Source organism: Fundulus heteroclitus, chromosome 7 (assembly GCF_011125445.2).
Source record: "Fundulus heteroclitus isolate FHET01 chromosome 7, MU-UCD_Fhet_4.1, whole genome shotgun sequence".
Lineage (NCBI taxonomy): Eukaryota > Metazoa > Chordata > Actinopteri > Cyprinodontiformes > Fundulidae > Fundulus > Fundulus heteroclitus.
Window position 1 is genome coordinate 18,612,560 of NC_046367.1, and position 13,063 is coordinate 18,625,622.

Sequence of the window (13,063 nt, forward strand, 5' to 3'; positions counted from 1 at the left end):
ACTTCGAGATGCTTTTTGTTCACTAATGTTCTCTAAGAAGACGAGACGTTCACAGAAGAACTTAATTTAGACAAAGATGAAGACGCAAACAGATTGACTCTATTTACTAACTAGGGGATTTCTATATGCAGTCGGTTAAACTGGAATACATTCAGGGATATTAAAGGGAGCTGAAAGTCTATGCACACCATCTTTGTTTCAATTTCACTTTGTAGAAAAAAAAGTAAAACATATCCACATCTGTACACGACTAACAAATTACCATTTAACTTGACTGGGGTTTGTGGTTGTAATGTGGACAACATGTGAAGGATCATAAAGGTTATGAAAGCTTCTGCATACCACTGTATTCAACTTTTTTTTTTTTTTATGACAGTGTTTTCATGAGTCCATATCACTTTACATTTGGGCAAATTCAGCTGTACATTGCTCTTTAGCCATATAGAAACAAGACATTTTTGCGTAATCTGGCTCCATAGTTCTATATACATCATCAAACATAGTCAGACACAGTCACATGGAAATAGTTGGTAAAAAATATGGATTCTGATTGCAGTGTAACTTCTAGAGAAGTGCGGTGTGATGTGGGAGACATCGTTCGGCGTATTTCAACAGCTGCTTGTCATTTTGTGTTTGACCGAAAATGGAGCAAACGAGAACACAGAGAAGAAGAAAAGAAAAAATACTATAATATGGCCTTTTCTGCATTTGCCAAAAATATTGACTTTTATTCTACAACAGAGTTCATCCATTGCTGCTGGCTTTAAACTTTCAATGACTCAACAAAGACATTTTACATTTCATGGAGCTTTTAAAATTAGAATAGCACCAACAACTAAAAAAATAACCCCCTTTTTTGAGTGCTCTCTGATAGAGCTAAGAAATATGTAAGAATTACCAAAGATCCAAATCAGAGTAGATCACTGACAGACAATACAAACTATATAAACATATTACAATTTATTGTCTTCCCCTTTAAGAGAAGGCAGATAAAAGTAGATGCAAATAAACAGCTATACCCACTAAACAGTCATTTGTTGGTTTGGTCTTTACGTTTCTATTCAAGTAATAGGATGCGGCCCAGTTTTCCCAACAGTCTGGTATCTCAGCAGCAAAACCATGAGCAGAAACGGGCCGTGTTGACACAGGAGGGTCACCCAGTAAGGAGAAGGCACCAAGGTAAATGAATGAATGGTCCACACCTGCCCATGCACAGAGGGATAGATGCAGGCTTATTGTCTCGGTTACAAAAGTGCTGGAAATAATCTAAACCCAGTCCGGGCTAAGAGAGTCACGGCGGCGAAGGGAACATCTGGAGAGGGAGCTTCATTTTTGACCAGGAGGTGTGTTCCTGTGAAAAAGGAAGAAGCTTGTTGGTAAAACGGACGCAACATGAATTACACGTCAGTGCTTTCGAGAACTAGAAAACACTTGGATGTTTTTTGCCTATGAGTAAATCGAGGGGTTTTACAAAATATGGCCTCAAACACTGCCTTACGGTACCTTGTTGTTTAGTTTCATGTGTGCGCAGAGGAGCTTTCTCTGCGGGTTTCCACGACTCTGAAACACATTCAGGAACATTAACATATGCGACAACAATGTTATCTTTCTGCAGAAGTTAGGAGAATTAGGACACAGGAAAAAAAACACTATTACGCACATGCACTCTACCATTAACAGGCTGACGGCAGTCAAAGTAATGTCTGAATAGGACTTTTTTCATTGGACTGTAACAGCTCCAGTCCTGGCTGAAATTTGAGAATGATAAATCTGTTTCCACACTGCTTTGGCATGACCTGAACTGCTTGTCTACTCCAGATCATGACTAACAAACAAACCCTTTTTCTCTTTAATCTTGTTAGCATCCTGTATCTCAAACCCACTTCCTCTTATTTTTTTTGTCCCAGACATCTTGGTTTATTCAGGACTTTGCTTTATCGCCTCCCAGCCTAAAAGCTGGAAACAAGTGAACTCACGCTTGATGCTGCCGCACAAAGTCTGCAAACTGCCGGTCCTTAGCGTAGAGTTCGATGATACGTATCCTGTCTTGGATTTCCTGCAATAGAACAGGATTTCTCTTGATAAGGGTTATCACACCATAAATAGATAAATTGCAAACAGGACAGCTATGGATAAGGAACATAATAGAAAGTAAGAAAGAAAGGAATTATCTCTGGTTCATGAATGCCATCGAGAACCTTTTGGGTGAAGTACTTTCCCAATGTTTGCATGTGAAACTAAACTTTTGCCTGCTCTGATGTTGTTACTTTTATTAAACTCACTGCCCCCTTCAAAACTCAGGATTCCAGCAAAATGCTTTCTATCACTATAAATCAGCAAAGTCCAGTTTGTTTTGTTCATTTCTTGTTAACACATTTGAACAAAAAATGTTGGTGACAGCTTGTCCTAAAAAAAAAAAAAAAACAAGAGAAATATCCTCCTTTAAACAAACTCAAAGCTCATTCAGGTCTTTTAGGGATTTTATCCTGGCTTCCCAAAATCTTTAATTTCTCTATGTTTAGCCATAGCTTGGAACTGCTACCATGCTGAGGGTCATTATCTCGTTGAAAGGTCCATTTCGAGTTCAACTCCAATTTCCTGACAGATGGCTCCATGTTATCTTCGAGCACTGTTTGATAGGATCCAGAACTCAAGGCTGAATCAGTTACTGAAAACCTGCCCAGTCCCAGAGGCAGCTAAGCAACCCCTAACACAACACACCCAACAGCATACCTCACCATTTGTAGAAAGCTCTATACCAAGCATGTCTACAGTTACTGTAGCCAAACAAAAGCTCTCTCTCTCTCTCTCTCTCTCCGTGTTTTGGTAGATTAGTTTTGGTTTTTACACAACATGTACATTGTGGACACCATTTGACATCAACCACTGCCATGGTTACCATGTAAAAGATAACAAGCTGATGTGTGGCTCTATTTACTGACCCAAAAAGTGCTTTGACACCATTGACGACTTGGTTTTCCTACTACAGTTGCCATCTTAAGGTTTGGACAAAACAATTGCCGCCCATGTTTTAAAAACAATGTCTCTGATAGATTACAATGTCTCAAAATAGAGGTTTTTCTTTCCACATATTTCCAAAGGTGTTCCCCAAGGTTCTGTCCAAGGACACGTTCTGTTCACCATTTGTATTATAACATCTTTGTTACACAATTTAAAATACAATCTTGATGTTGATGACATGAAAATCGAGAATCCTTTCCGTTGACACCACTGGGGAATATGAAGGGGAACGAATAAATCACCAAATTAACATTTTCAACAAATATCCTCATAGCAGAATGACTGGAGGCTAAGTTTTTTAAAGAAAACGGAGGAAGGGATGCAAAGAGAAACTCACCTCCTTGGTCAGCTCACTGTTTTCATAGATGTGCCGTATCTCCTCGCTGCTGAAGTCAGTGGATGCCTCGGCGCTGGCACTACTGTACGCAGGCGCCTCAGGATAACGCCGGTAGTAGTGGCTGTAGCCTGTTGTGGCTTCACTTTCATACATGGGGTTGTATTTGGTCGCCCTTTCCAACGACGGAAGACTTTCCACTCGCCTACCGGGCCAGAAAAGTCAAGATAAATATCAGTGGGGTGAGGCACAGAGCCTTAAATCAAATAAGGAACCCACTGTGTTAAATTGTATGAGATAATCACGGTGCGGTCTGTTTGTAGTCAAAAGCAGAATTTTTCCAATTCATTAGCTGGTAACTCAACAACACCACAACTCTGATTTTGACGGTCGTCACTTTTTAAGCGACTCAATTTCATGTTCAGGCTGGCTGCCACACATATAAATTATAGTTAAAGATGTAGATAAAACTATTTGTAAATTCTTCAGTCTCTACCTCAATATACTAGAAATACACATTTTGCTATACAAGCTCTGCTTTGTGAATATATTTTGTTAGTGTTATAAACAATTGAGAGAAACACATTGTTTGTATATCTAATAGAAGTTAGATCTCCAACAATAAGTGAATCCCCCTGGTTTTCCAACTTGCGACCAGAACATGATAAACTAAATCATGAAGACACTCCAAAGGCCAAGCTCTCACTTAAGATTAAATGACTGAATGCAGCATTAATTAGCTTCATGTTCATGTCAGTTAACAGGCCAACATGAAAACACTGCAATACTGCTCTTACTCATTTCAAACTGTGCATTTTAGCACACTTTTAGTTTATTTTGCTGTCATTGTTTCCACAGTTCAGCAGACAAAAATGAGTGGCAGAGATTCTTCCATTGAAAGGGACAATGCGTAACTAATTTGCCTTTTCATTAGCCAATTATCAATGCATATTAGTATGTATTAATAATCAAAATATTAATACTCCCATATTTTGCCAAAGTCTAATAACAATTGCAAAGGAATCAAAAAGGAAAGTGTTGTCACAGCTTAGAATGGGTAGTTTATAAATACATAGATGGGGGTGCACCTAATAGAAGTGGCCATGTTGTGCCCCCATTTTTGATTACAGGAGCCAAAAAAGGGAATAACTTGTTAGCCTTACATGTGTTACCTATCTGTCTTCTATATGAAGATGTGGTGTTGGTGGAGGAGGAGTGTACAAAACAAGCAAAGACGACCATAGATCATTCTATTTACTGTTTTCAGTTGAAATGGAGGACTATCCACACTCTTTGCCCAGCGAGACGGAATAGAAAGTAACCAAGAAAAGAAAATGAAGTAATAATCGGGAGAAAGCAAGAGCCCAAATAAGCGACTTTACGTTCAGAAACAAGCCCAAAAAAAAAAAAAAACATGACTCATGAGATTTACAAGCGATTTTACAAAAAAGAAAAAAAAAAACAAGCCAAAGTTGCTTATAATATGCTTATATACGGCAACAGTGCTAAAAACCTTTTTCACATGATGACCATACCTATTAGCAGTAACTTGGTACCAAATACATGGAGGACATACTTGTTGGCGTAGTCACATTTTTGACACTACACGGCTTCTGTAGTAGTTATTGTGCGCTTAACGGTGAAGCCGTTTGTAATTCATTTAGTGCACCACTAGATAGATGTTAATCTTGCACTCTGGGGCTTTAAGAAATGTGTTGCTAAATTAACAAATCCTAAGAATATGGTAAATCACTTATGCTGCTATTCGATGGACAGGCGAGCTGTCCAGTGTGTAGCATGCCTCCAGCCCAATGACCCCACCCCTTGATCCTTCAAAGTGAAGCAGTTGTAGAAAATTAAAATATCGTACAAGACTTAATGATTCAGGGAAATCCCTATACTCAAAGGGAATGGGTAAAACAAATTTTGAATGACTATAACATTTAAACTGCCTGGCAGCTCTGAATCACAATCCAGCAATAAGCATGGTTAGTTTTTTTACTCCATCCTCTATGATAGTTAGAGGCTCAGACCATGTAATTTAATTAAACATATTTTTCTTAACCAACAAATATATACTAGCTGGTTCACAAATTTAGGTTGCGCTTTGGTTTTAGTGTTTTAGCTTGAGTCCTCACCGTACGGGATCCTCTGATTCCTCCTTGTCATACTGGTCCCGCAGCGTCCTGGCCAGGAAGAACAGCACTCCAGACGCCACAAACAGGAAACCAGCAACAGAGGCGATGGCTATTCCAACTACCAGCGGCTCAGACACGTATTCTTCACAGTGTTCACCTCTGTACCACCAGTTCTCTCCGACACGACACCTGGGGATGAAAGAGGTAGGAATAAAACAACTGAATTATACTATATGGAGTTTTATCAGCACTCAAGAACAGCAGGAACAAAATATTTCAACAATTTAATCTTAAGGAGATGGATGAAAGAATTATGCAAAAATGGATCCCGTTTGCTTTTTTGACCTGACAAAGCTGATAAATTCATTTTAATTCTGCATGTGTCATGAAATCATTGATTCCTTGTTACGGAAAAAAATGTCTTGTTTATTCCTGTCTCTGTGGAGGAATGCAATACTTTTAGCTGGAAGTAAAAGGGAATCCAGCCTCACGAGGCACTTTCATGTGTTATGATGCTGTTGTGGGTGTGAAACAGAGGTTAGCAGTCATATTGGCTCGTCTTCCCTGCGTCTGCTCATAGTTACTAGAGTTAAAAGACCTTGCATGTTAGAGTCCGAGCAGAGCCAGTGTGTTTCTGTCACTTATCTGCAACAATGGTTTTTCATCTTTAACACACATGCAAATTTCTGTTGAACATGTAAAACATATCTGCCAATAACAGAAAACACATTAGAAACATCAAACTATGTCTGTGGGAAACCTTTAACAGCAAATATAGTTTAAAGCAAGATAACCTAAAAATCTTGAATATGTGAAACATAAAACACAACCAACCATTTTTTTTTCAAAACACATACAACATTTTTGTAGGTTTCTTAAATAAAACAACTCTGTTGGACCATGCCCTCTTAACCAGGAATGCACAACCATCTACAGATGTCGCTTGCAAATTTTGGGTTGTGTTTTTCTGAGCTTGTTTTGACCAGAAAGTCACTTATTTGGGTTTGGTTTTTATTCCGACAGAACACCTTTTCCATAGTTATCGTGCCGCCTAAAGAAAGTTAATAAGTGCTGTTATCTGTAATGCAGCAGCAGCGTGAGCCCAATAAAATATCTAACAGCACCAGAAAAAACACTTTGACAGGTACGTTCTGGTGGTGCATATAAAAAAAACGTATGAGTAAAACATTGATTGCTTATGTGTAGAAAAGTGAGACTTGCACAAGCACTGTGTGGCTTGCTAATATAAAGTAGGCTATTCTGGTCAGTCGTTGGGAGGAATATTTTGACACACATCTGCAAAATGCAAGGTTGCTATCTCATCAAAAGTGGCATAAACTGCACTATTCGCAGGGCTAGGCCCTAAAGCCAGAGGGTAGAGCATAAAGCAGTCAAATTTTACTCCCACATTGTTAGATATGTCTCACAAAAACACTGGTTGCTTATCATAAGTGTTGGTCTTTGTGGACAAATCCAAATGACACAGAGGACTGAACCTGACCACATAACACATGGTGGCATGCTGGGTAGGGTGCTGTCCTCTGTGCGTTGCTCAGCGTACCACAGCCCAAGTCTACCGTCCAGCAATCAGTTGCCCGCTCTGATGTGACAGCAGCCTAAAAATGCTGGTCAGACCCACAACAGAAGCTACAATTTCCACCTGAATTTTACGAGAATTTAAGTGGTTTATGCAATTTATTGGTTGACATTATTGTCACAAGCTGTCCTGGCACTGTGGTTAATTACAGACTGAATGACCCAACAGAGCACTTTTAAAACCTTCCATTGTGAGTCGGTTTATCGAGGTCTCAGTTTTGGTTGGATATGAATGCAACTACTGTAACCTACTAGCTTGAACATGATTGAAAACAAAGTTGTAAACATTATGATACATGAATTTCAAAAAAGAGAAAGCACCGTGTAAAATGTTTTACGATGAAACAAAAGTGGGCTTCATATGTGAATTATTGCGAGAGCAAAATTATGTTTGGTAGTAATTTTTTCAACAATCTATGATGTCTTTCACAGCTTAGAGAGAAATGTTATTTTACTGCTACAATGTTTAAAGGTCTTATATCATACAAAATCAACTTCTTTGAGCTTTTAACAATGTTATGATGCTATTTCTTCATCAAATATCAAGTGATATTTTTGCTTGATTCATGCATGTCTGAGTAATCGTTATGAATTATGCTCTCTGAGTAGCAGCTCCCCCCTGTCTTGGAAAACAGGTGGTTCATTACCAGTCTATGTAGTGCGGTCATTGTCCAACCCCTCCAGGAAGTACCTACCTTGACCGCACCTTCCCTGCCCAGTAAACAACATGCCCAGGAGCGGTGAGGTGAGCGCAATCATTTCTGCTCAAAGTTTGGACGAAGTGGCTCTTTTAGCACCTAATCTGCACAGTGACAGCTTGTTTTTGATACCATGCTGCAGCGGCTCTAGGGCGACCCCAAATGGGAAGAGGCAGAGTCTCAGTGAAGGCAAGCGCCCTTCTTTAGGGTTGCAAAATAGCACTAGAAAACAACTAATATTTCATAACAAATGAATACTCCACAGTGCCAAAGGCAATATTTCATCATATATATGCCTATAGTTGACTTTTGAAGGGTTAAAAAGCATGATATAGAACATTTAAGGGTTCATTTAATGTACTAACTTGTTTGTTTTTATCCTTTGCAAAACTGTAAATTCTAAAAAATGAAAACCTGAAAAAAAAAGAAAAAAAAATGCAAATCTCATCCAAAAAACATTAAAATCTGGTTCAGTAATTCCAATTTTGGCACATGAGGCCAAGCTGGAATAAAAACTAGTAAATTGAATAATAATATTTAAACTCGAGATGCTTGCACTTGAACTGTGCAAACATGGGAAATCTGTTTAGTCTCCTCTGTGTCTTAAAACTGCAGATTTGTTTCCCACACACACAAACACACACACCCAGTCCTAATCCCACCTGCAGATGGCTCCCTGGCCAGGGATGATGTCACACTTGCCATCATTGAGGCAAAAGTCTGTCTGCAGCTCACAGATGCTCTGACAGGGCAGACCGTCAACGCTGAAGTAGCCCGCATTACAAACGCACTCCGCCTCCCCTGACCACTTGTTCACTTTACATTCTGCGTACTCGTTGCACGCCTGGAACTTGCAGGGGTCTGCTTGGTCACCTGGGAATGAATTTTAAAAACTTTAATTATAACATGTAGCAATACAAATGTAAATTTTATTCAATGGCTTGTTATGAGAAAAAATGAGGCTAAAATAACTTTTGTTTTATCTTTGCAAACCAGTCAAGATTGCTGCTTTTTATGATGCACGTTAGTCAACTATAGCTAAGCTAGACAAATTACTAAACAAATTACAAAGGTATGCAGCTTTACTTAACTAATAATAATACTTAGCTTGTATGCAGAGCATGAATTTATTTTTATGCAATTTTAAATAAAGCCATATATTTATTTTTATTTCAAAACATTTGTTTGGTGCTTTTTTTTTTACTGACGGTAGGGCTATCTGCATTTGTGACTACTTTATCTACTTGTCAATACTGCTATTTTTAATCATGTGTTTTAAAAGCAATTTTATCATCATGTCTAATCAATACTATGCCTATCTGATGAAGATGTTAAAAATATTTTCACAGTTCATAAAATATCTATATTTGTCATCTTTGCAGCTCTTGTAATCTTGAAAATAAAAATGTATAACGTTTGAATTTAATTGCAGTAACAACACAGATACATAAGCGCAAAGCAAAAACTAAAGACCAAAGACAAGACAGCTACAGCTGATTCACGTAAAATCAATAAAACAAATTTAGAAATCACCATACTGTGAGTTGCTACACTCTAAAAATCAAATCTACTAAATAACATAAGGATAACGATGGATGTTGCGCTGAGGCCATGATCCACATTCAGTTCATGCTCACTTTGTTAAGGAACTTTACATAGTATTCACATAAACTACACGGGAACTGATTTTTACTAATATGTCATATTTTACTAGTTTATTTAATTGAGTCAAATGTTTTAATCACTTCTATTGTTACTGTGTTTGCCAAGTTTAATTTTAATTTCTTTTGGTGTTTTTTTTTATTAAAGAGGTCTCTCTTGTAAATGAGATATTTGATCTCAAGGATAATAATAGTGAAATTGAAGTTATTGGATTGTTTAAGTAAAACATACAGAGGAGAAATCTTTATGCAGCAACAACTGGTTCCTTACAGAGGTGCAACAAGAGCTTTAGCAGACTACTAAAGGATTTTGTCCTTCATAGCTTTCAAGCGCTAGTTGGCATGAGCTATTCAGGATTTTAAAATGCTGCCAGCTTATTGGAAAACATTGACATGGGTAGGAATATTTAATATCTAGAAAATACAGAGAGAGACTGCCGCTGCTGTTAGTTATGCTAACCATGGGGTAACATCTTATAACAGTTTTTTTAAACAATTTAAAAAAAAAATTAAACAATGCCTGTTCTGGTCTTTAACTAAAATAATAAAGTCACAATTTATTATCACACAATCTCGCCTGTTCTCATGAATAATTATGACAATTTAAAACTGAAATACTTGTCAAATTATAATATAATAATAATATCTTTATTGTACAATCCAATGAAATTTGTTCCCTGTATTTAACCCATCCCCTTGGGGAGCAGTGGGCTGCCACTGTGCGGCGCCCGGGGAGCAATCTGGGGTTAAGGGTCTTGCTCAGGGACCAGGTGGCAGATCTGTGGGAGTTGAACCCAGAACCTCTGGGGACAAGCACATCTAACCACTAGGCCCATTTACACTTACAAAGTATTAATACCAAATGGAAACTAAAAACAAAAGCCTCTTTTATTTATAAAGCGCTTGTGATATTTAAACTTTTATTTCTGTTAATTATGACTTCCCCCCCCCCCCAAAACTTCCAGCTAATAAAAAACACATTTAAGATTAGAGTATTGCATCAGACCAATAAAGAAATATTTATCCTCAATGGGGGTAATGAACGATAGCTTATAAAGCTTAAAGGTTGTTTTTTCTCAAAAGGCACTTTTAATCTGAAAAACAAGCCTCTTACGAATGCCTATTCTAATTTATTAAATATGACTAGTTTATTCATATAAGCTTCTGCAACACCTACAGCAAAAGCAATACAAAATAATAAAGAAAAAACATTAAATGCAGATTTCGAGATTGGATCAGGACGAATAGAAAATTGGATTAGAGGATCTCTACATGAGTTAACAAGAAGAAGAATAGGGTGCAGTGTCCTTCTGCCATGTGTTTTCTCCCCGTATTTCCAGGGCTCATTTTGATAATATCTGTCCTGTTTGCCTGCTTTGCCTGAAATAGAGATATTAAAATCTGCCCAAGTCCTTCAAACCACATTTGCGGTGGCTTTCAGCACCCGCGGTCTTTAAAAGCACATTTGGAAATGTTAAAACAGGCATAAATCATTTCCATCACATGAAAAGGTTCTCCCCTTTCAGTCCAGCTATATTTTTGACGAATGATGTGATTGATCAACGTGCTTTCTATCAGTATATCTCACTAATATACTGTTGTATGCTGTATGAGCACAGAGTTCATTCATTGCAAAACAAACACAAGCAAAGCAATAAACGTATCCGCTGAAACTCACCTGACTCCACATCCAGCGAGTATTTATCGATGGCTAGATTCATGGTCTGGTAAGCCGTGTTACAGAAGTCCTCCAGGATGAGATACACAGTGGTGGTGACGCCACGGGCCACTGGCTTCCCAAACTTCATTCGGCTGTTGACCACAATGCTCCCATTCCTGAAGTTCAAGATCTCCAGGTTCTCAAAATTGCTCAGGTTGGACTGAAGGTAGGGCACGAGCTTGGAAGAAAAAGAAAATTCTGATTTTACAAACTGCATGTCATTTTGGATGCTTCTTAAAAATGGCATCCCAGTGTAGGTGTTTACCAGTTCTAGGAAGCGTTGCTCCAAAGCTTTGTACTCCGGGGAGCTCTTGTTAAAGAGATCTTCAGAAAATACCATGTTGGTCACTCTTAGGCTGAAGAAGACTATCAGAGCTCGCCTGGGGTTTATGGGCATGGCAATGCTGGCTTGGTCCGTGCCTTGGGCCACACTGAATGGGGATCCAGTGCTGCCCTCCTCCGTCTGGTTTGTCAAACCATAATCAAAAGGAATCAGGTCATATCCGTGATCTCCAGGGGTGGCATCATCCAGGTCCTCGTGAGTGGTCTGCATCACCCAGATAAAAAAATGGGTTAGGAATTAAGCTTCTAAGCTATGGCATATATTGCTGTCTTCGTATTTTAATGAATTAAAATAACAAAAAAAAAAAAAAAAAAATTTAAGCAATAAATGTTTTACTGGTTGATTTAAGTTTGACCAACATCACAATATTGCTTCAGAAAATTGCAGACAGATACGTGTTACATCAAAAAGATCAACAAAAGGCCTGGCATTAAATTACTAAAAATCTAAGATTCTCCCAGAAAATGTCAAACTGGGTAACTTTTCCTAAAATTGTCTGCGAGATGAATTCCCCTGGCATTCGTACGTTCACAAACACACGAGAATCCGTCTTGCGCCGCTCCAGCTTCAGTCGTTTGTGCCCGAACCAAAAACGGTTCAGGCCAATCATGTTGCAGTATTGAGGTTTAAGGTGGGACATACCGATGCTATGAAAGCAAGAGGGGCTGAGCCCACAGCCGAACCAACATAAACAAGTCAGCGTAGGATGATGCACGCGTAGCTGCTGCTATCACATCTGTTTTGTAAGAATCCATGATTTCTTCTTGAACAGGAAGAAGTGCCTTGACTAGCTCACCTTCTTATGGTTTCTCATGAAGCCTGCTCCTTACATTTTAATTTAATACCGTTAATACCGGCTAAAACAAGGTATCGCTTTGCCCTATCAGCTCAGAGATTGCTGCTGAACATCCCTCCTTTTCCCTAAATGGATTCAAAGGGAGCAGACCCAAATGGCTCATATGCAGAACTAGGGTGCTACACATTATCAATCTGCCTGGCCAGGTTAAACTTTCCCATCTTTGAAGGTTTAGTGAACACTCAACATTATCATATCCAGTGAACGATACCGATTATCTCATCATCCTGGCACCTGTGAGAGGGTGAGATAGATTAGGTGGCATTTCATCTTTGAAAATGATGCGTCAGAAGCAACAAAAAGTGTCAGGCATGAATTTGAACAACTTTGACAAAGGTTAAATGTGATGGGTTACTAACTTTGTCAGAGCATCTACAAAGCTGGAGTTCTTGTGCCATGTTCCGAGTCTTCAGTGGTCATTATAAACTATAAACTACTCTAGCTCATAATAAGGAAGAAAGCGCTTGTTCTCATGGAAAATAGACAGAATACATGGTGGACCACAGCCTGTTGAGGCTGCATAGCCAGTCCCGTAGCTCCCATGCCAGCCTCTGTCCACTGCTGGAAGAACCATCAATGGGTACATGAACATCAGTGTTCGACCACCGAGAAATGGAAGAAGGTGGCCTGGTCTGAGAAAGCATGTTTGCTTTTACATCATGTAGAGGCCAAGGTGTGTGACAAATGGCACCAGGA

At 38.8% G+C, this 13,063-nt stretch overlaps 1 protein-coding gene across 6 annotated transcripts in view; it reads right to left on the reverse strand.

The window, feature by feature from the left end:
- Positions 1-852: 852 nt before the first annotated feature.
- The window catches only part of impg2a (interphotoreceptor matrix proteoglycan 2a), a 31,594-nt gene continuing 19,383 nt past the window's right edge, over positions 853-13,063 (reverse strand). For all 6 annotated transcript variants that reach the window (XM_036139102.1, XM_021317344.2, XM_036139105.1 and 3 more), the window contains 8 exons: positions 11,434-11,715; positions 11,127-11,346; positions 8,450-8,660; positions 5,494-5,682; positions 3,359-3,560; positions 1,977-2,056; positions 1,504-1,560; positions 853-1,351 (listed from right to left, as the gene is read on the reverse strand). In XM_036139102.1, coding sequence (XP_035994995.1) covers positions 1,518-1,560; positions 1,977-2,056; positions 3,359-3,560; positions 5,494-5,682; positions 8,450-8,660; positions 11,127-11,346; positions 11,434-11,715 — 1,227 coding nt within the window. In that variant the 3' untranslated portion in view covers positions 853-1,351; positions 1,504-1,517. The remainder of the gene's footprint in view (positions 1,352-1,503; positions 1,561-1,976; positions 2,057-3,358; positions 3,561-5,493; positions 5,683-8,449; positions 8,661-11,126; positions 11,347-11,433; positions 11,716-13,063) is intronic.